Source organism: Psittacula echo, assembly GCF_963264785.1.
Source record: "Psittacula echo genome assembly, chromosome: 6".
NCBI classification, from domain to species: domain Eukaryota; kingdom Metazoa; phylum Chordata; class Aves; order Psittaciformes; family Psittacidae; genus Psittacula; species Psittacula echo.
In genome coordinates this window covers 42,717,323-42,740,680 of record NC_137743.1, presented here as the reverse complement: position 1 = coordinate 42,740,680, position 23,358 = coordinate 42,717,323, and the positions used below count along the sequence as shown (strand labels likewise).

The window sequence follows — 23,358 nt, the reverse complement described above, 5'->3', positions numbered from 1 at the left end:
CGCTTTCCCCCTATAGGAACACCGCTGTGGAGGGGGGACTGTCCCTGGGGAGGTGTCTGGCTGCGTCCCTGACGCCTGTGTTTGCTTTCAGAAGCAGAGGTGGAAGTTAATGATTCCTTGATGCGATTTTTTGATCACTGCGCCAAGTTTGTAGCCTTGGTGGAAGAGAATGCCACGGCGATGTGCCAAGTGAAGGCCTTCAAAGAGGGACCAGAGATGAAGAAGGTCGTGGAGAAGGTTGCAAGTGCCTTGTGTTTGCCAGTGGAGGAGCTAAATGCAGGTAGGTAATGAATGCCTGTTACAGGTGGCTTCTGCTTGAGTCTGGTTGAGAATGACTTCAGAGATTTGTAGTTATGGAGAGAAGGTAACTAAAATCATAGTGTAAAAGGGAGATACAGTCTCTGATTAATTGCATAGGCAGTAAATATATATTGGTATTGCAGTAATGAGTGCTTGTTAGTGGTCAGAAGAAAAAGGTGTTTGAAAATACCTTTTCTGTAGGTGAAATCAACTTTTGCTTTGCTGGGAGGCAAATCAGTGTTGTTATTCTAATTCTGCTTTGTCGAGGAGGTTTAGCTTTTTTAAAAACCGTTAATTTCAAACACACAAATAACCTCAGGAAAATGTGGACCTGTGTGTCCGTGTGGTAACTTCACTTGTCCGGAACAGAAGTGCTAGGTTTCACTGTGTGGTCAAGTGACGAGGGGATCCCCCCCAAATAAGTGTTGCTGTTGCTTCTAGCATGTCCCTAAAGCCACAGTCCCAAAATTGCAGCACACTGTTGTTCAAACTCAGCTGGTAATATGGAAGGTAGAGTAGTGGTAGCGAAAGACTGCTCTGTGCTGAGCAAACATATTTTCTCTGTGTTGACTTTTTCTGTCTTTTGTGGTGGTGGGGACACATTGGTAGTTGATATCTGTAGCATGTACATCAGCAGATGTGCAGCATTTGGTGTAAAATGCTGTTGTTTTCCTCTTGTAGCAACGTAACGTGAAAAGCTTGGAGGCCAAAATTAGGATTAGGCACAAGCCTGTTGAAAACGGCTTATTTTTGGTGTTTGGCCTTTGGACTGGCGATTGTTTATTGGCTTACATTGTTTGCATTGCCGAATTGTAATTACGTTTCATTTTAGAGGCAAGTTGGAAGTTGCTAGTTGTGTAGCAGTGGTTTATCCTTTGCTTGTTTGTTGGCTTTATTGCAGATCTTGTTCAAGTGGCTTTTCTCACCTGCTCATACGAGTTAGCTATAAAAAATGTGACCTCCCCATGGTGTTCACTCTTCAGTGAAGAAGATGCTAAGGTACGTGTGGCTTTGAACAGCCTGGACTAGCAGGAGGTGTCCCAGCCCATGGGAGGGGGGAGATGATATTTAAGATTCCTTTCAACCCAAACCATTCTATGATTCAATACATGCTGAATGGGAGAGATATTTGAGAAGCCTTCAAAAGATACCATAGTGTTCAGATACAACTTCTGACTGTGCAAGGAGTTGTAAGTTGTGTGCCCCATAATTCCTCAACCTACTGAAGCACTTTGGCCTCTGTCATGGTTTAAGTCCAGTCAGTAATTCAGAAAAACCACATAGCCGTTCACTCACTCCCCCACCTTCCTCCCCCCACTCCTGGAGGGATGGGGAGGAGAATTGAAAGAATGTAACTCCCACAGGTTGAGATAAGAACAGTCCAGTAACTAAGGTATAACACAAATCACTACTGCTGCCACCAATAATAATAATGATAAGGGAAATAACAAGGGGAGAGAATACAACCGCTCACCACCCGCCGACCGATACCCAGCCCGACTCAAGCAGTGATCTAGCCCTTCTGGGTAACTGCCCCCAGTTCTCCATCCTGGGCATGACGTGCTGTGGTATGGAATAGTTTGGGTCAGGTGCCCTGTCTCTGCTTCCTCCTGGCTTCCCCTCCTCCCTGGCAAAGCATGAGACTCAGAAAGACCCTGGTCAGACTAAACATTACTTAGCAGCAGCTAGAAACATCAGTGTTATCAATGCTGTTCCCAGGCTGAAAGTCAAAAACACAGCACTGCACCAGTTGCTGAGAAGGAGAAAAATGACTGCTACTGCTGAACCCAGGATAGCCTCCAAAGAGCTTTGGACTAATTGAGCAGCAAGACTGAAATACCCTTCTTTATTCAGACTTCAGTACTGGTTCAGTCTTGATATGTCTGATTAAAAATGTCCTTTCCTGTTGTGCTTAATTCATATAATGCTTTTATTTCTCTAACATTTGAAATGCTCTAGACATATTTGTTTTGTAAAGGATAATCATGAGATAAAATGCCTTGATTCCGGAAGACATCAGATGAGGTCTTCTGGGTCCTCTTAAGACTTTTTCTGTATGTTTTTAGGCACTATCAGATTTCTAAACGTAATGCCTGTTAATGAACCTAGTAGAGCCCAGATAAATGAGACTTATGATGGTTCCTCTTGTTTCAAAAAGTACCTGATGTTCCCTCTGATGTTCAGTAAGCCCTCCCCAAGGCTTCAAGGAAACTTAGCACTCCTGGGAAAGAGAGGAGACCTCTACATAAGTAGGTGATTGCCTAAAGGGTAGGCAATAGAGTTAGGGGTAAATGCTGTCATCTCAAAGAGGACTTCTGCTGAGACCTGTGCTTCCTGATTATAGGGAGGTACTTAAGATAATAAGAATGTGGGGCAGTAGGAATTGAGAGGCTTTGCAGCGGGACCCTGTGAGGGTGAATTCCACATCAGTACAGTGGCACATGGCATTTGCTGTGGAGTGATGTGTATGGAGTAAGAAGTTAAAACTTCATATATAAGTTGGTGATATCTGAGATAAATTGTACCACTGAGAAGTGAAATTCTGATGGTATATATCCATGAAAATGTTGGCTCAGCTACAGTAAATTAATGAGCAAAAATTAAACAAATTTGTTGTTAGGAGTCGTAAGAAATGGAGCAAAGAACAAGGAGTGCATGGTGTGCTCTTACATAACTCCAAGGCACAATTCTCTTTGAGGTGTGTGCACGTCTCTAGAACATAGAAATAGACAAACTCAGTTAAAAGTATGGGATTGCTTCAATCTGAAGAACGATTAACTAAGCTAAAGAACTTTGACCTTGATAAGGCGAAATCAGAAATGGTTTAAAAAGCAGTGGATAGTGATGGTCTTGCCATGTGCAGTAGTTAGCGGGTACTGAATAAAGCTAGCAGCAGGCAGGTTCGCAATATGCTTTTTTAACACAGTGTATAGCCAAGCTGCAGGGTACTATTAATGCTAAAACTGATAGGTTCAAAGAGGAGTTTGGGTTATTGTGGGAGAGAATCCACCAAAGTCTATTAAATTTGTAGAAAACCACCTTGGGGCTCAAAATCCAGAGCTGAAAGTTAGTGGAGTCTGGGAAAGTTCACCTGCTGCTTTCCCTAGGCCTGATTGTAAGCATGATCAGAGACAAGATGCTGAATTTGGTGGCTCTTTAGTCTGATCTTTTGTGTTTGTTTTTATATTAAAGCAGCTTCAGTTGGAGCCTTGATGTTTGTTTGGTTGGGACTGTTTGTGTAAAAGAATTGTTGATTTCATGCAGTGTGTGGAGGTGTCATTTCTCCAGTTTGTGGGGGTTTTAAGGCTTGTTTTTATTTTCCCTTTGTGCAGTAGTATTAAAAACCTGTGAACTCTAACTAGGTACTGGAATACCTGAATGACCTGAAGCAATACTGGAAGAGAGGATATGGCTATGACATAAATAGTCGCTCCAGCTGCATTTTATTCCAAGACATCTTCCAGCATTTGGACAAAGCAGTGGAAGAGAGCAAAAGGTAAATAAAAAGGCTTTGTGCTTTGGCTACAAGCTTTCTGTGGTCAATCATGAGTTGGATGTCGTGTGAATAGAAGTACTTCAAAACTTAATAATGTTAGGAGTGTCCTGGGTTCAGCAGTAGCAGCCATTTTTTCTCCTTCTTAGTAGCTGGTGCAGTGCTGTGTTTTTGACTTTTGGCCTGGGAACAGCACTGATAACACCGATGTTTTTAGTTACTGCTCAAATGTTTAGTCTGACCAAGGACTTTCTGAATCTCATGGTCTGCCAGGGAGGAGGGGAAGCCGGGCGGAAGCAGAGACAGGACGCCTGACCCAAACTAGCCAGAGGTATTCCATACCACAGCACGTCATGCCCAGGATGTAACTGGGCGTGTTCACTGCTGGGTGGGGGCGAGCTATTGCTCGACCGGTCGTGGGGTTTTGTATTCTCTTCCCTTGTTATTTCCTTTATCATTATTATTATTGGTGGTAGCAGTAGTGATTTGTGTTATACCTTAGTTACTGGACTGTTCTTATCTCAACCCGTGGGAGTTACATCCTTTCAATTCTCCTCCCCATCCCTCCCGGGGGGTTGGGAAAGGAATGGGGGGAGTGAGTGAACAAGCTGTGTGGCTGAGTTTAAACCATGACAAGGAGAGTCTGAGCTAGGAGAATTATAGTGGAAAGAATAAAATTTTTAATCGAGCAGTATTATGTTAAGGAGGTTGGTTTGGCTTTGGTTTTTGTTTTTTTTTTTTTTTTCTTTCCATTCATATATTTATGCCCAGGTAATGTATTTCCTTTTAACTTACTAATACACACAGGCCTTCAAGGGACGGCCAACTGCAGTCTGATAATGATGCTCTCTTCCTGCACAGTTTGAGAAGAAGTCATTGAGTTAAAACAATGGGCTTATTGTTTAAAATGTCCTTGTTAAGAATCATGTGTAACAAAAAAGGAAGACTATGGGTTCAAAGCATCCCCGTGGGGTTCAAAGCATCCCTGTGATGCAATCTGTTACATGGTTACTTAAGCATTTCAGTGTGCAGTCTTTCTTTCTGCATGTGTTTGAGTCTCTTGCATTATTAAAGCTTTCTGTTCAGATTAAAGGTGTTTGGAATGTGATTGTGGAAGAAGAGTCATTACAGGGCAATCCAAACACTTAGTGATTCTAGCCCAGAACAGGCTGTTGCAGGGTCCAAGAGGCTAGAGCTGTAAGAGCAAGCCAGCCTTGGTGTCACACACTTGCTTTGTCAAAACTAGGGAAGGACAGACTTGGAGCCAGATACTCAGTGCTCTGTTAGAACAGAATAAAGATACTTTTGTCCTGAGGTCCTTGTAAATACCTTGATTTGTTGAGTTAATCCAGTCAGTAGTTCAGCTGTCCAGTCCAGGAACTCTGGCTAGGATATTTAGTTTCCTATCCTTATTCTTTTGCAGCAAAGCTGTAGTTTGGGAAACACTGTAGCTATAGGAATGTATTAGGCCTCACAACTAGCTGCTAGTAGCCTTGAAGATACAATAGCCAGGTGTGTTCAAAGGATGCTGGTCTGATAAAGTGGTTTGTTTTCATCTGTTGACATGATTTGACAACAGTGATTTTGTGTCAGTGGAAGAACAGTAGCAGTGGTGCTGCAACCACTGAGTTGCACAGCCCTCGAAACTGCCTTGTAGTGTCATGGATTTAACCATTCTTATGCCTTCTTAAAAATTGGAGATGTCTGTGCCATTTTTGTGTGGTGTTTACTTCTGTGAGCTGGTGTCAGTCAGCAGTCATGATTCATTATCTGTTTAGTGTTGATCTTGTCTTGTGTGCATCAGTATGATGGGGAAAAGTAAAATAGGAACGAAACTGGGATCTGTTGTGGTGTGGAGAAAACAGGCTTCACTTACAGGTTGGTGTATTTGTGTCACAATCACCTGCATTTGCTTTCATGCGCTAGTAATATTTTCTGCTTATTTGCTTTGAGAGCTGCTTTAGGCTTAAGTGCAGTGCATTCATGTGAGCATTAATTTGCAACCTGTGTGCTTTTTCTTCAAGCAAATGAAAGAATTGTAAATTCATAGTTTAGTGATCAGTCACTTGAATGGATACCTTGGCAGATAAGTGTAGAAATGTCTATAAAAGCACATGGTATAAAGGTTATGATTGTAAGATTGTATCGTGCATTAAATACTTAATAGAAACCAATTTATAAGTAACAATTCGTCTTTGCTGTTGATACGTAAACATCAGCTACATGTGGTGGATGCTCTTGCATTCCTAGCATCCTTGGAGCTTCATTTCTATAATCAGTATATTAAAGTAGATCTACTCTACACTTAGCAGAATATTAATAACGTTAATATATCAGAAACAAAAGCATTAGTCATCAATCTTTGAGGCTGGCTGTAAGTGTTTTTACATGATAACCCATTGGAAGATGTTTATTTTTTCCTTTTCCTTGGCAGCCTGAAGTTAGAAGTAGCATTCATATTTTTGGAGGAATGATCCATAGAGTTGATTATAATCATTTTATAGTAGAGAAGACAGCAAAGAAGTTTTGTTACTTTAAGAGTTTGCTGACTGAGAATCCAAGTTGGACATTAATAGTAGTAAAACTGTGTGTTAGGTCAGTTGAAGCATAATTCTGAAGCAGTCAGTTGGCTTTTTTTGCTGTTGTTTAGTGCGGGATACAAAGAGACCCTGTGTTCATCGCTGGAGTTCTGAGTGATGAAGGAATGTTGAGGTGATGTTTAATATGTAACAGGGTTACTTTCTAAAGGGGAGTCATCCCTAGGTAAACAGTAAAAATAGTCTTAATTACTTTTGTGATTTACCTGGAAAATCTGACTCACAAATCAGACTCGTGTGTTTGTTTTTAACAGTGTCAACTTAGCATGCAAGAAGGTAAATGCGTTGAAAATTAGCCTTTGAAATGTACACATAGACTTTCTCAACACTTGCATCCAGATTAGTGTGTTGGTCCTGCTGTAATGATTATGTGAGCAGAGGGAAGGAGGCCATGTAGAGTTGGCAATGAAAGCCAAGAGTAGGAGTGTAGAGGACTCTGCATGGCACTGGTGGTGAGGGCCCTTTCTGAATTTTACTTGTGCTGTGTGCCAGCTGGCACAAAGGAGGCACCTGTGCTCATTTTGCCATGAATGGGTTAGCTCGTGGCATGGGTTAGCCATAAGTTTGGCTTTGAGGAGGAGTTGCTGTGAAATGACTGAAGGAAATGGTGATAGTGACCACTCTGCAACCAAGCTGGCTTAAGAAATTGTGCTGTCATACAGTCGCTCTGGTGTCTGGAAATTTAAGGCTTGTGTGGGAGTCTGTGGTACCTCTCATTTTAGTAATGGTGGAGTTAAAGCAATGGTAGTGACAGATCACTGTTTAAATAAACTTCACTGCATCCTTCCTTCAGCCTACCAGAGAGCTAAATGGAAAATACATTAGGGCACAGGTCATTAACACCCAACTGTGAATAGATAGGCAAGCATGCTGTTGTGATTGCCTCTGTCATGTGCTGTGTCTGTGTCTTAAGAACAAACAAAGCGAGAACTGGGAATGAGAGGTTGAGGAAGACCCACGGGTTAACAAAAAGACAGCAAGGCCCTTAAGACCCTTCTTGTGCTTCTGAAGTCTGAAACGTAACTTCTAAACATAGCTTGACTCCTGTAAGGAGAGTGGTCAGTTTTGTTTCTTTTTAGTGTCATTCATTTCTTAAACAGTGACAGCCTTTCAGTCCTTAAATTACATGCACTGGTTACAGTTGCATCTACAACTGCATGCAAGATATCCCTGTAAGTTTAATAATAAAAAAAAACAAACTACCAAACCCAAAACCAAACAAACCAAAAGCTGTAGTTGAAAAAAGCTATATGTGTACTTCTGGTTTATTGACAGCTAGATCAGCAGTCACTAAATTGCAAGGTAGAACAGGTTTCTTGGGGAAGAGCAGAAGTCTGAGGCAGAGCACTAAAGGACAAAGATAACTCCATCCTGTTTTTCAGCTTTGGCTGCAGAAAATCCGTTGCAGTCTCAGGGGTTGCATTGCTACTGCAGAGGGGAAGCAGGTAGCGAGTTTGTGTATGTGTAAAAGATCGACATCCTAAAAATCTGGGAGAGTTCAAAGCTGGGGGAAAGGTCTGTGTAGTTTGCACCCTGAATGGGAACTGAAAGCTTCCGAAGTGTATTGCCTTGCACAAAGGGAGCATGTTATTCCATTCCACAACGTAAGGTGGCAGTCTCAAAGCACTGAAGACTTGAGTATAATCTGAATCGGATAACCCGGTGCACTTTGGGAACACATGGAAATCTGCCACTGCCCATGTATTGGAACAGCTTCTGTCTCCTGTAGTCTAGAGAACTGAGGTGCAACTAATGCTTTCTCATCCAGGATAAGAGAGACTTATCCCGGATCCCATGGCAATATGAGAAGACAAATAAAAACAAAAACCATGCAAATAAAAGTATGTGCCTGTGTTAATAACAGGAGGTATTTGGTTGTGCCTCTGTGGGTGCATGAGTAGCTTTCTAAAATTTTTCTGTTGTATTGTGTGACTTCAAGGCAACAGATTAAACACTTTGCAGCAGTTGATTACTCGGAAAACGAACCTTTGTGATGATAAAATGTCTTTTACCGGAATGTTATTTCAATTTAGCAGTGTCTAACATGGATTTGTAACTGGCTGTTTACCTTAAAAATTTAACAGCAACGAATTTACTTCCACAGCATTATCCTTGCTCCAAGTTCTCCTTTCTTTCTGAAAAGCTTAGGCTCGGCTATCCAAGAGGAGAAAGGGGAGCATTTGTGTTCCCCCAAGAAGCTGAGGGATCTGGATTATCTGTTCTGTTACAGGCTTGGCAGTAGAGCACAGTGTTTTTATATTCTATAGCTTTTTCCTGGTTTTATGCTCGGTTTCAGCTGAATTAAAAAAGATAAACCTTGCTCTTACTGTAACCCCGTTTCTTCCATGAAGTGATTCTTGGCCTTGCAGTCTGATTGCTCAGTGAATTTAATTGCCTTACTAGTTGCCTTGTTAAAGCTCACTTTTTCTTCTGGGGAAAACATCTTCTGCTGATTAATCTATCCTTAAAGTGATGAAGGTGGCAATAAATACCTACTGCTGATTAGTCCCACCTTCAACTTACAGTGCAGAAGTTTCAGACATTTTTAGGATCTTTCATCATATGAATTCCAGTAGAATCCTTGGTTTAAACTAGCAATGGTCTCTTCTGTATAGGTCTTCCCATACTGCAAGATGGTTATGAAGCCTGTGAAATGGATTTTCACTATTTTTAACTGTCCCAATCCAGACAGATGGTGGAAGGGTGCTGGAATATCTATTCAGGAACATGGGTCTGATATTGAATTATGAATAGCTGGTATTGGTGACCACCTACTGTTAGCACACCCATGCATGGACTCTACTATTCTTCTACACATTCATAGAATCATAAAATCATAAAATGGTTAGGGTTGGAAAGGACCTGAAGATCATCTAGTTCCAACCTCCCTGCCATGGGCAGGGACACCTCAAACTAAACCATGCCACCCAAGTATCAATGAAGTATAAGTGTCTAATCAAGGTTAATTCTTCAGTAGAAAACATCTATTCCTTGAGACCTAACCAGTCGTAGTGGGCCTTTCAGGACCACATTCCTCCATACCTTCTTACCAGTTCGCAAGGAAATGTCATGGGCAAGTTTCTAGGGAGAGTTTGGGGGCTAGGACTCTGTATGTTCCATACACATTTTCTTCATTACAAAGAAACCAAAACAAAACAAAAAGCCAAAAAAAAAAAACCCGGAACAAAATAAGTATCACAAGAGTTGAATATAGAATTAACCAGGTAATTTGTTATGTCAAAGTGGTATACTTGGGCAGTTGTCTTAGTCCATAAGGCACTTTATTTTTGGGAAGACTTAAGAATTGCATTTTTCCCCAAGTCTTCCTGCTACAGATAGAAAATACAGAGTCAGGCTATGCAATTGTGTCATGAAGAAGCTAACGGGGAAACACGCTTCACTAAACTTTTGGGTTTCCCTCCCACTGGAGCCTGGGGCTTATTGAAAGTGTCAGTGCTCTTCCTTATGATGGTAAAACTGCCAGGTAGTCATACATATGTGCGTGTTCACTTGCAGTTGGGCTGCTAGTGAAGAATCCTTGAAAGGCTGCTCTTACCAGCCAGTGATTGTTTAAACAATTAGAAAGCGTTCAATTTCCCAAAGCTGTGGTATTTAGAGATGCTTCAGTGTTGGGGTGTAGAGGAACAATCAGTGGGCATCACCTTACCTCAGAAGAAGCAGTGAGGTATTGCTGCTTCTGAGCCACAAAGCTCAGACACATTCTTAGTGGCTCATATGTGGGCTACAGCTAGTGACCAAAACCTAGTATGTTATCTCCCCACACCAACATAGTGCTGATGGTAGGAATAACCTTGGAGTTGATGTGCCTTCATCCTTCTCCAAGAGACATACCTGGTCTGTGTGTTGCATGGGACTGCCAGCGTAACTCCATTGTTCGCTGGCTTCTTGCCTAGTTGGGAGATTTGGCACACTGATCTTGGTAGGAGAAAGGGGAAACACTACCGTGGCAGGCAGAAGCTCCTGTTGCTGCAGCATAGGGTATGAATCTGTAGGAAAACTGTACCTAGAAGGCTTAAAGATATATGTTACTTTTTGGCTTCAGGTTTCTGTGAAGTGCCCAGGTAGGCCTTACATCTGTGATCTGGGAGTGCTGTGCTGCCAACAGGAACTCTGTGTAGAGATGAGAAATCCATGTATTTTCATAGCTAATGGAATAGGAAGCTGCCAGTCTTATAAAAAAAACCCAAAACAATCTTAACAGCTACACATGGGCAGGGGTGGATTTGGAAATTGGTTGTGGCACACTTCAAGGATATCAGATATTCATTAAAGCTGTTTTATGTCTTTTTCTTCTAACTTCAAATATTTAACAAGTCTACCCTTCTTGCTCTTGAAATAGAATATGAAATTCCTGTTAGTACTTTACATGTACTGTCCGAGTGGATTACCATAAGGCTTTGGAAACTGGGAAGTGTACTTTGTAGCCATTTCAATATTTAAAGTATGTGGCTAATGACTGAAAATACTAACCTAGCTGCACATACACGTTGAGTAATATTTGGTGGTTTCCTCTGAGAGTAAGCAGGTTCAGACTAACTTGAAACTGAATGTAGTTCAAGATCAAGTGAAGGTGATCTATGTAGTTATACCAGGCTAAGCCATATGATAAATAGCTCAATTTGCCAGTTTGTCATAGAATCAGAGAATGGTTTATGTTTGAAGGGACCTTAACGATCATCCAGTTCCAACCCCCCTGCCACAGGCAGGAACACCTTCCAGAGGTGTCTCAAAGCCCTGTCCAATCTGGCCTTGAACACTGCCAGGTAGGTTTTGTTGTTTCATGTAATTTGCATTCCTCTTTGCAGGTAAGTTCACAACACAGTTGATAACCTTTCTGTAGTCATTTACTGCTAACTAGTAGCACTTAGGAGTGCCTTAATCACTCTTTTCAAGCCTATGACTCAGTGCAAAAGAATTCAATATATGATGTAAAACCAATTAAGTGTTCAAAACTAGCTTTTTATAGTATGTACAAAGGGAACAGAGCAAGAAGCTTCCACGTATGCAGTAGAAGTGATATAATTGGGTTAAAAAAAAATCCTTTTGCTCAGATCCAAGTTTTTTAGGTATTTCTTTTATTAAAACTTTCTTTGTTACAGGGATCCCATCTTTGTGCAGTGCAGGTTCTTGGTTATTTGAGTGCATCAGCAGGCTCAGAATGTCCTGTGTTCCTTGGTGGGAGTTGTAAACCAGTGTGCTTGATCACCCACTGGAGGATAACCAGAGCTATGATGTGTAGATATGTAATTGATGTTATTTGAAGTGCAGGACAGTTTATAGCCAGATGTGTACTACAGGGGCTTACTCTGAGGTATGGAGTGGCTCTTGCAGAGCCAGGTCAGAGGCATTGGTACTGCGCTCCCCAGACAGTTACCTTCTCAGAGAGCTTGCAGGTATGCGCGACTCTATAGCTTTGTATGGGGTATGGGGCCACTTTAGGTGTATCCCCACTCTGTCCCCTTGACGCTTTGGGGTATTGGGGAGTGCCTGTGATGATAACTTGCGGACCAGGTGCTTGTCACCTCTGCTTAGTGATATGTAACTTAAGGGAGGGAATAAAAACGCTACTCCACACTGTCTGTTCAGAGGGGAGGGAGTTGTGTATGTGATGGGTAAACTGATCCCTGTAATAAGATGTTCATGTATTCACAGAGCAATGTGCCAGCTGTACAAGCTCAGTAGAGCACACAGTTTATATAAGTACACCTGAAAAACATACAGGTCTTCATTCCAGAAAATCGGAGACTTACACTTATAAACTGCAAATATCTCAAACAGCTGTGTCATATTGTATAGTCAGTTTTGATAGCTTCATCTTTCAAAGATGGTGCTTCTAATGTGATTAAATGGTGCTTTTGGGGAAACCAGATAGAGGTATAAAATTCCCTATAGGTCCTTGTAGCATGTTCAGCAATATCTCTGTCTGCATTTCTGAAATGTGTGTGCATGTGCTGGCTTCTCTCAGATACCTGGGCAGTCCCGGGGACCTCCCTTGGGAATGTGTCTTTTCATCTCTCTGCCTAGAATCAGGTATTTCAAGTGTTGCTTGTGCCTTTCAAGCCTTCCAGAGCATACTTAATCTCTCACATTAATTACCTATTATTTGCTTGTTCAGTATTGCTCTGGAAAGGTATCTCAGCAACTTCTATAGAGTCATATCCTTTCATCTAAGGAATTAAAAACCTAAGCAAAACAATATCTAGGCAACTAACATACAAATGAACTGATCTATCAGTATTCACTTTTGACAGGAAGAGTTTGACCCTCTTGATTTGGTTTTGGCTCATCGTGGTGCTATACAACATTTAGCATCATCATGATGCTGCTGCAGTAATGCATTTAATCTCTGAGGTCTGTAAGAATGTGAGAGGTGGAATCATTCAGAAAAGAACCTTTGAAACTGTAGAAGCTCTGACGTGAAATGCAATGAAGCCTTGTTAGCTTTGAATGATAAACTCTTGCAGACAAAGAAAATCTTGGCAGTATTTGTAGTGGCATTTTGTTTTGTTGGTGCTAATTATGGAAATGAATGGGCACAGCTGTCTTCTTCTGATGTACTGTTTAAGGTGGAAGTTCTGACATGAGGACTTTGGCTTAATACTGTTTGACAGCTGTTTTTTCTTTTGTTTTCTCCCAGTTGTGCTAACACCCTGAGCAACACCACTGTAAAGTATTTCTGCTGTCTTCTGAGTTCCCTGATCTCTGCAAGTTCCATTGCAGATTTAGGGTTCCTCAAGCTGTTTTCTCCAGAAAAAAAAATCACAAAGGGATGTGGGAGGGGTTCTTACGAGAATTCAGCCCATATATGAGAATTCTTAGCATAGCTGAAAATAGAGGAGTTTGAGTTCTTTGTCCTGGCTTTTGTACTGGGGAGGAAAAAGACAGAATGTGGTCTAAGCTTGGTTGTTTAGCAGTTGTTAAAACTTCATTTCTTTGAAGAGGTTTGAAGGTTGGCCAGTTAAGCCTTGCTGTAGGGAATGTTTTTTCTTATCCCACGGTCTGCTGGGATTTGGGTTCTCTCTAGCTGAGTCACATTGGTTCTTAGGAAGATTCAAGGTAAACCTGAATCTGCTGTGATTAAGAAGTAGAATTTGCCTGAATGATAAATCCCATATCTGTGCTTCTTCATGGTGAGACTTACCTTTCAGGGCTGTGCTGATGTATTGTTCAGTAACTTCATTTTCAGCTGCAGTCAGATTTCCTTAGAAGGTTATACCAATGTGCAGTTCAGTAGCTAAACTTGACGTATCTCTTCAATGAGCCCTGCTTGCGTTCTGCCTGGTGACAGTCACTTCTGCTCATCTGGAAGTGCCCCATAAAATGAGCGTGAAACCATTCACCAGCAATCACGTTCAGAGAAGCTCTTAAAATTTTATGGCACAGTTTTATTCACATTCTCTTCATCTTTTAAAGTCAGTAATGAGATTATTTTTCTTTTCCTACTGATCAAAATCTTTAGTACTAAATAAAAGGGAGAAAGTGAACTGAAATAGCATTAGCAGTTGCCAGAGTACAATGTTGAGAACTTTAATGCTTCTATGTGATACTGAATCATTATCGATCGTAAAGAAAGACTGAGTGTGGAAATCTCAGGCCTTCTGTTTAATATTTCATTAGCCTGGGCTACTGTTTGGAGTTTATCAGTGTTTTGCTTATCGTGATTTGTGCTCCTGTCTTTATCAGAAATGTAGGGGCAGTAGTAACCTTTGCCTGTGTACATGCTCTGAAGAGGCAATCTTTTGTGATTTCTCCCATGATTAAAAGTATTACTGTTTTAACCTTGATGGTGATTTTTATTGTCGTTATTAGATGATATGAAACCGCACATGAACTGGAGTCATAACCCTAGATACTGAACAGGGAATGCTTAGAGTAGTCTTAGAAATCAGACATTCGGCACTGGTGAGAAACCCAAGTATGCTGTTTTGAAGAGGCTGTTGAAAACTAAGGATTGTGACACATAAGGAAACAGTTTTAATCCTTGTTAAAGTAAATATGGTGGGACAGGTGTGAGAGTGAGAGGTTTGGTTTGTCTCCCAAGGTGGTTTGACCTGTTGGCATGAGGATTTAATGAGATTAAAGCAGGTGAAATAAAAACTCAAGTTACAGGTGAGAGCGAGCACCTTGTTTATTCCTTCTTTTGTCTCCATGAGATTTTCTTTTCTTGTTCTTTAAAAATGTATGGGTGTGTATGTCTATATTCTATAATTAATTTCCTGTTTTGGAAACTTATGGTTGGGGGGGTATGGGTGAGTGAAATCCACTCCCTGTGGAGTGAATAATGCCCGTGTAACACTTATTTTGGAGACTTGAGCAGCATATTCAGATTTCTAGCTTTCTCGGTTAGTAAACTACGAAACACAGACCACCACGTTTGGAAATAGGCATGTGTTAGAAGGGTGTGCAGCTGGGACCAAATAAAACTGTGCTGAGTTGCTAGAGCTGGGTGATAATCTCCCAAGAGTGCTAAAAGAACCTTAATGAAATAGCTGAAATAACAGCCAGTGTGTGTTTGCTTCAGCCAGGAAGCTTGTGGAGGCTGGCAGGTGTGATGATTTAAAAACAAATAAATAAAGGGAGGGGGGGGAAAAGGGAAGGAAAAAACCCAGCTCCAGGGGAAAATCAGAATTACAGACCAGTTTAATAGAAATAATGGTCAAAATTAATATTGATGCGCAGCTTGAAGAATATGATATACCAGAGTACTGCCAATATGGCTCTGTGAAAGGAAAACTTACCTCTTGTATGCTTGTGGATCCTTCCCAGGAACTCCAAATAGGGTGGTTTATTTTATGGAATTTTATGGAATTTTATATTATTATGGAACACCTTATCCTTGATGCCATCTTAAGGCATGTCAAGGATAAGAGGGTTATGAGGGGCAGTCAACATGGCTTTACCAAGGGGAAGTCATGCTTGACCAACCTCATAGCCTTTTATGAGGAAATAACACGGTGGATGGATGATGGCAGAGCGGTGGATGTGGTCTACCTTGACTTCAGCAAAGCATTTGACACAGTCTCCCACAGCATCCTCATAGCTAAACTGAGGAAGTGTGGTCTGAATGATCAGGTGGTGAGGTGGACCACGAACTGACTGAAGGAGAGAAGCCAGAGAGTTGTAGTCTATGGGGTGGAGTCTAGTTGGAGGCCTGTATCTAGTGGAGTGCCTCAAGGGTCAGTATTGGGACCAGTATTATTTAATATATTCATCAATGATTTAGATGAGGGAATTGAGTGTACTGTCAGCAAGTTTGCTGATGACACCAAGCTGGGAGGAGTGGCTGACACGCCAGAAGGCTGTGCTGCCATCCAGCGGGACCTGGACAGGCTGGAGAGTTGGGCAGGGAGTAACTTGATGAAATATAACAAGGGAAAGTGTAGAGTCCTGCATCTGGGCAGGAACAACCCCAGGTTCCAGTATAGGTTGGGGAACGACCTGTTAGAGAGTAGTGTAGGGGAGAGGGACCTGGGGGTCCTAGTGGACGGCAGGATGACCATGAGCCAACACTGTGCCCTTGTGGCCAAGAAGGCCAATGGCATCCTGGGGTGTATTAGAAGGGGGGTGGTCAGTAGGTCGAGGGAGGTCCTCCTTCCCCTCTACTCTGCCCTGGTGAGACCGCACCTGGAATATTGTGTCCAGTTCTGGGCCCCTCAGTTCAAGAAGGACAGGGACCTGCTGGAGAGAGTCCAGCGCAGGGCAACTAAGATGGTGAAGGGAGTGGAGCATCTCCCTTATGAGGAAAGGCTGAGGGAGCTCGGTCTCTATAGTTTGGAGAAGAGGAGACTGAGGGGTGACCTTATTAGTGTATATAAATATATGAAGGGTGAGTGTCACGAGGATGGAGCCAGGCTCTTCTCAGTGGCAAACAATGATAGGACAAGGGGTAATGGGTACAAACTGGAACACAAGAGGTTCCACTTAAACTTGAGAAGAAACTTCTTCTCAGTGAGGGTGACGGAACACTGGAACAGGCTGCCCAGGGGGGTTGTGGAGTCTCCTTCTCTGGAGACATTCAAAACCTGCCTGGACACATTCCTGTGTGACCTTATCTAGGTGTTCCTGCTCTGGCAGGGGGATTGGACTAGATGATCTTTTGAGGTCCCTTCCAATCTCTAGCATACTGTGATACTGTGGTCTGGGTGACACACTCATGATTTCCAAACATCTTTCTATAGGTTTCCTTATGATTTCCAAACGTCTTCCTACAGGTTTCCTTATCAAAAGAAATGAAGCAGCCAGGGTTAATGGGAAGGTCCTTACATGGGTAAAAAGATGAATAAAATACAAGAAATGGAGGTAGGGTAGCTGATGGATTTTTTTTTTTCCCAGCAGAGGCAGGTTGCTAGTGAAGATAGATCTGCAAGGGTCTGGGTTGCCCAGCATATTGAAATGACCAGGAAAAAGAAATGACAAGTGTCATTACACATGCAGGACTTTTACTCAAGATAAAGAAGAAAAATTGTTTCTACTAGGAGGATTGTAAAAGGACTTTGTGAGACTAATTGGGCTTGAAAATTACACCTTTTTGAAGTAATCCACATGGTAAAAATAGTCATATTGTTATCTGACAGGTAGAACCTGCAACAACTTGCTGCTCAGGAACTGAGTTTTGAGGTTATTAAAGTTGTCTGGAAGTATCTCAGACTTCTGTAACCTAACTAAAAAAGGTGTTAGGTATCCTGAATTAAGTAAACAGCATCATGGATGCTGTGTGGATTTACAGTGTAATTTAATGTCTTGAGTATTGTGCATTTCTAATACTCTGATCTAAAAGGACATAGCTCACTTGGAAAAGTTGTGGTGGTTTTTTTGCCTAAGGGGAGAGTATGTGCATGTCTATGGAGTATAGTCAGAAGAGCTGCAGGCTCACCAAGGAGCAGAATGGTGCAAGGCATGTTTCAGACTGCACAAACACCTGGCTACATATGGCTCATGGCTATACTGAGCTGGTAGTACAGAGCCCATCCTGTGCCTGTACAGAATTCCTGCTTATCTGAACAAAGTTTGAATGTGTAGGCAGATCCCCTAGCTAACCATTTTTCAGTTGCTTCAGACTTTAGATTGGAGCGGAGGTAGAGCCTTCTTTTCAAGCCAGTAAAGATGTGTCTTACCTGTGGGTGGACTTTACTGGCAGCAGGAGTGTTGCCAAACATGATCTCTTGTCTTATGAAAGCTAAACGTGTTTACATGTGCTAAGATAAGTCATGTGGGCTTCTGAGTGACATTTGGGGATGGTCCAAAAATGCATCATCCTTCTCTAGAACAAGAGGTGGATTTTCATCTTGACTAATGCTGCTTCTTGCAGCAAACCAGCTCTTATCTTCCCTTTGGTTGAACAGTATGTAACCTTGTGTTGTGCAAGCTGTCTTAGTTTTAAGCTTTGTTCGTGGTATGAATCAGAGGCTCAGTTTGCTGACCTGTGTGCTGAGGGAGTATAATCTTTTCAACTAGTTGGTATTCTTGAGAATAAGTAGTAATGGACTAATGAACTGTGGAGGGACAACTGTTTTCCTCCTATGACTGGATTGCTGTCTTCAGACTAAACTTTGGTGAGTCCTGGTGTACCTTCCAAACAGCTGAACAGTACTGGGGGGGGGAGGAGGAGGGGAAGTCAGTTTTTTGCCTCTCAAGGCAAACAGTTATCACAGTATAGAATGATAGAATAGTTAGGGTTGGAAAGGACCTTAACATCATCTAGTTCCAACCTTCCTGTTCTTGTATTACACACAGTTAAAAGCATGGGTGGTCATAGAGGTAGGCAAGAAACACTCCTTAAAACCCTGCACTGGTGGTAGTGTGTCAGGGAGGGAAGCAGTTTGTGTGTTAAATCGGTAATTTGTTTGCTTCTGCAGGCAATCATATGGTTATAGTTAGGTCTGAGGGTAGTAGTGCTTTACTGTAGTTTCTTAACATGCGAATAAGTTTGTACTTAGACTTAATTTTCATCTTGAAACTGAATTGTCACTTATTCTTTATTACAGCAGCTGGAAATGGTTTTGATCCTCAAATCTAGGAAAATTAATGCTGAAAACTTAAAAACTTTCCAGGTCTAAAATGATGATATGGGGGCTTCTCTTCACCACACCTTGGGTTAATTTAGGCACAAGCTTATTAAAAAGACTTTTAGAAAATCTGTGCTGTTTGAAGTATATAGCTAAAGAAAAGGGTATGTTTTAATAACTCACTGGTCTTTGTGAAGTGGACTGTGTCCTGGATGATCTCACTTAATAGTTCATTATGCTTTGTCAGTCAGGCACTTTTTGCATCTGCCAGAGAACGACAAAAAAATTACTGACTCTAATCAATCCTATTAAATACAGCTTGGTATCCTGGGAAAAGTTATTATATTTTAGCTGTAGGTTTGTACTAAAGGAAATTTGTGAAACGTAGTAAAGAAATGTATTTGGTTAAAAAAACTTAAAAAGAAGAAAGTGTCTGAGTTTTTTCGAACAGCCGGTGACAGGGGAGTGGTCATATGTATTTGCAGTGGGTCTGTGTTAACAGAAATAATAAGTTACTGCAATGTCCATGAGCCCTTCCGCATGTTGACAGTAGAAGGGGACTCAGTCACATCTAAGGAAGGGCTTGACTTGGTTTGCGTGTTAACAAAGCCTTGCAGCTGGTTTGGCAGTTTGCTGCTTTCTCTCAAATTCCTAATGGGAGGAAGCAATGGTATTTAGAAATCTTGTATTTAATCCAAACCCAGTGTACTAACATTAGTTAGCATGGTCACTGGATTATCCCCTACCTGGGAAAAGCCACAGGCAAGTAGGTTCATGCAGGAGTTGGAGAGATGTACTGAGTATATGGATGCACACCATTAATTTGTTTTTTGCTTTTGTTTACCATATTTATATTGGGCTCTAGCTGTAGCCCAACTACATTTATTACAGCTTATTGCATTTTATGTAAAAGCTAGCAAAGTTTAGGAAACTTGGATGCTTTAAAACAAGTCTGTAATATACTGAAATTCCCAAACAGGGTTTTGAACTTGTTTTACTCCAATGCCCAACAAAGTCTACTTTCTGAAGCCTACATTGCTGACAGTTGTGCAATATGCTGATATATTTGTTTTAAAGCACAGGCTTTTGCTCATCCTTTGTATATTTCTCTTTTTCAGTTCAAAACCTATTTCTTCACCTGTGATTGTACAAGTTGGACATGCAGAGACACTTCAGCCACTGCTTGCCCTTATGGGTTTCTTCAAGGATGATGAGCCTCTCAAGGCAAACAATTACATCAGGCAAGCACATCGGAAATTTCGCACTGGCCGGATTGTGCCTTATGCCGCCAACCTGGTATTTGTGCTTTACCACTGTGATCAAGTGAAAAACCCTGAAGAAGAGTATCAAGTGCAGATGCTGTTGAATGAAAAACTGATGTTGTTTCAGCACTCAAATGAAACCATCTCTACTTATGCAGACCTCAAGGACTATTACAAGAACATCCTGGAAAACTGCCACTTCAAAGAAGAGTGTGAATTGCCAAAAGTTAATAATACTGCTATTGATGAACTTTGAGGAAATGAAATGGAGTGGATATTCTGAAAATTGATCTTGGTTCTGTTTGACAGATGTTGTGAACAACCACTTTTGATGATATTCTGCTGCTGTGTTGACTTTGAAAATTTGGTGATTTGATGGGTTGCTTATGCAAATAAGTAATTTCATTGGTCGTTCCTCTTACGAATGTGCCATAGATGGATTTTAAGAGCTGGGGCAACTTCTGTTTTATCAGGCGTTGGATGGATTCACTATTGCTTTGCTCTGCCTCTTTTGCTAGCTGCTTTTTTCCTGTGGCAGGCATGAAATAATTTGAACCCGTGAGCTTTTCTTCTCCTTTTCCTGAGCTTCTAGGAGGAGGAGAGTAGGTAGTACTTCTGCACAGCTGCCCAGTATCTGGCTGGACAGTACCATGTGAACATCTTTCTTGGGCATTTAAAGCAGGCAAAGTTGCAGTGTTCCTGCATTCATCATTGACCTACCCTGCATAGCAGGTTATCCTCCAGGGTAAGTAGACTTAAAAATTAAGTGAGGCAGTGGGAAGATGCTCTGGGAGATGCAGCAGTTGTTCTCTGAGTAATCTGGTGTGTCTTTCACTTGACACCATCAATTTCTTGTGTTAAAGTTTTGGGTTGGGGCATTCAGATTAGGCTCTGCTACATATCTTGGTCCTGATGAGGTGCTGACACTTGTCCTAGCAGCTCTGGTTGGAAGGGACCTCTGGAGGTCTGCAGTCCAGCCTCCTGCTTGAAATGGGATTGTTGCTAACCCTAAATCAAGGCAGGTTTTGGACTGTAAGAAGTAACTGTCTGAGGCTTCTGCTTGCTTTAAGGCACCAAACGCGGTGTCGCTTGCATAGGACTTATACATTGTGCTGCCTCGTTCTTGAAATTAAGCTGGTCTTAAAGAAATTAATTGCATGCAAGTACTGGTGATTTTTTTAAGACAACTGCACTTAAAGTAGGTTCACTTGCTACTGAAATTTGGAAAGTATTTTAGAGCTCTGCAGTGTGGCAGGAAAACTGGAAAAGAAGATAATTGTTCAGAGTGTCTGAAAGTAAGTCAAATAAAAATCCCATCATTGCCCAGGAAGGAATGACTCTGAACAAGTTGCCCCAGAACAAATGAAGGTATGGATTTATGGTCTGGTAGCTCTCTTATTCGCACCCTATAATGAATGTTCCAGAGCTTGTGCTGTGAAGTGAGACTTAGTTTGCTGTGTTTACTGGGGAGGGGGTGAAAGGTTGGTGTAAGTGATTACCACAGGGTATCAGGTACACTATAAATGTTTATACCTTCATTTGCTGCACGGTAATTTCTTTTTGTAGGTGCACCTTCATAACTGAGAACTTAATTGCTGCAAAAACAGAAAAAAGAGGCTGAAAGTTGTGGAGTTAAACTTGGTGTATGGTGGTGTTCTGTTTTGTTTTGTTTTTTTTTTTCTTCAGGACTTAGGCTTTTGTCACTTTTTTTTAATATGGCTTGTATAAAAGCACTTAAAGTTTACATATCTGTAAGTTAGGAGCAGTCCAGAAACCTGGTTTGTACTGTTTTACTGTTAAGGACTTTCCCCTATGTTGGGATATAGTGCCCTATTTCGTTAGTGCACCAGTATCTGTGGAGACCAAGGTTCTGCTCACTGAAGGTACTGGTTGAAAAAGGTGGATATTTCAACATTAACATCCCAGTGGAGTACTTGCCTGTGTTAGCTCTGCAGCTCTTTTTGTGACGCTAGTGAGATGGTTAGGAAGGAGTATCAGTGCTAGAAACAAATGCAGGGATATACGTCAGGATACTTGTCAGCCCCAGCATATATCAGCTTGGCATGTCTCTTTTTTACGTGATCCTACCTTGAGACTAGGTCAACAGATAGTAATGACTGTGACAGATGCCTGTTACGAACTTTATTGCAACATTGAGGCAAGCTACGAAGACATTAATCTTTCTTTAAAGGCAGTTAAGTTCGGTAAATAGCAGATGTGAGAGTAAGAAAATCCACCTTTGGACAAATATATTTTTTGTGAGTCAGTCATCCTGTGATGATTCATGATTCGAACAGAAACGATGAAAGCCTGACAACTGGAGATGAATGGAGGATTTCTGTTGTCAGTTCAGTGAAACTGATTTTAAGACATCGTTTGCTAAAAGATACATCCTTCTTCCTCATGGAGGAGGAATACGTTGCACTTAACTGCATTTTTAATCATGTGCCAGATGAGGTGGAGAAACCAAAAAATTGCTTATGCATTACCAAACTGATTGTATGATTAAATTGTGTGTAAAGGGCTTCAAGGATGACTCTTCAGAGGTTGTGTTCTATTATGCCTTGGGAGTACAAGTCCATTGTAACTCCAGCATTAACAGATATATCTTCACTGGCTGTCAACAGTTAGCTGAAAAGGAAAATGTACTGTTTGGTTTCTGACCTGTATTTAAAGGAAGCACTGACTCACTCCTTTGGCAGAATTAGAGGCTGAATGTGGAAACTTTGCACAATTGTAGCAATAGAAGTGTTTGGACATACAATGTTTTAGGCACTTGTTCATGTGGCTGATTCTTACCACTAGGGAGGTGACTTCAGTAAGACCTTTTCATTAAATATATAAATTTGTTTGTATACTATAAATGAAAGCCAAAATGGATCAAAATACATTTTTGATCACTGAACTACTTGAGCACTAGCTCAGTGGGCGCCGTTTGAACAGACTGTCATATCTCATGGCATTGCAGATGACCATATCCTGAAAAAGTCCTGCAAGAAAAATAATGCTTTCTCTTCCTTTGTATGGCTCTGGACAGAATGCCTCATTTCAGTCATCTGTTGAGGAGGACTCTGCAACCTTTCTCAAACTGGAAGCTTTCATTGATGAAAATTACCAATGCGTTCATGGACACTGGTCTTAAATATGTTTGAAGTGCATTTTATTTTGTTAAATGTCTAAAGCTTAACTAATATTTCTGGCAAATTGATTTTTTTCCTCCTAGTAAGTACTGCTGCTGTAATTCTGGTTAGCATTGAGCTGTCAAATCGCTGGACGCAATGTAGTAATATGGTACTAACTGGATGAATTTTGAGAACTTGTTTTGGATTTTTAGTTCTGTGAAATAAAACTGCACACTTTCTTCAACTTTCTTATGAGTGATAATAATGACACGATCTTCAGTATCGTAGCTGTGTACTGCTTCAGAATGCATTTGGTAAAAGTTTTTACAACTTGCGTTGGTTTGTCTGATTATTTTAAGTCATCATATTGCTTGGATTAACATAGAACACCTTAGTTTTTGCTCTCATATTTTGAGGTGAGTGAAAATTAACTCATGTTTCCAGGAGCTCTGGTTTTAAAAACAGTGATAGTTTCTGACAAGTTTTTTTCAGATATTACTATAGAATACAAAATGTCTGGAAGCGTCCTCCATTTTGAAGAGGGGTGAAGGTTATACA

At 41.2% G+C, this 23,358-nt stretch overlaps 1 protein-coding gene across 2 annotated transcripts in view; it reads left to right on the top strand.

The window, feature by feature from the left end:
* MINPP1 (multiple inositol-polyphosphate phosphatase 1) overlaps positions 1 to 23,358 on the top strand; it is a 24,104-nt gene extending 746 nt beyond the window's left edge. Inside the window, exons 2-5 of one of the 2 annotated variants that reach the window (XM_080621693.1) lie at positions 98 to 280; positions 1,202 to 1,299; positions 3,663 to 3,796; positions 19,535 to 23,358. In XM_080621693.1, the coding sequence (XP_080477819.1) occupies positions 98 to 280; positions 1,202 to 1,299; positions 3,663 to 3,796; positions 19,535 to 19,934 (815 nt within the window). In that variant the 3' untranslated portion in view covers positions 19,935 to 23,358. Of the gene's footprint in view, positions 1 to 91; positions 281 to 1,201; positions 1,300 to 3,662; positions 3,797 to 19,534 lie in introns of both variants that reach the window. The other variant, XM_080621692.1, reaches the window with a different exon arrangement.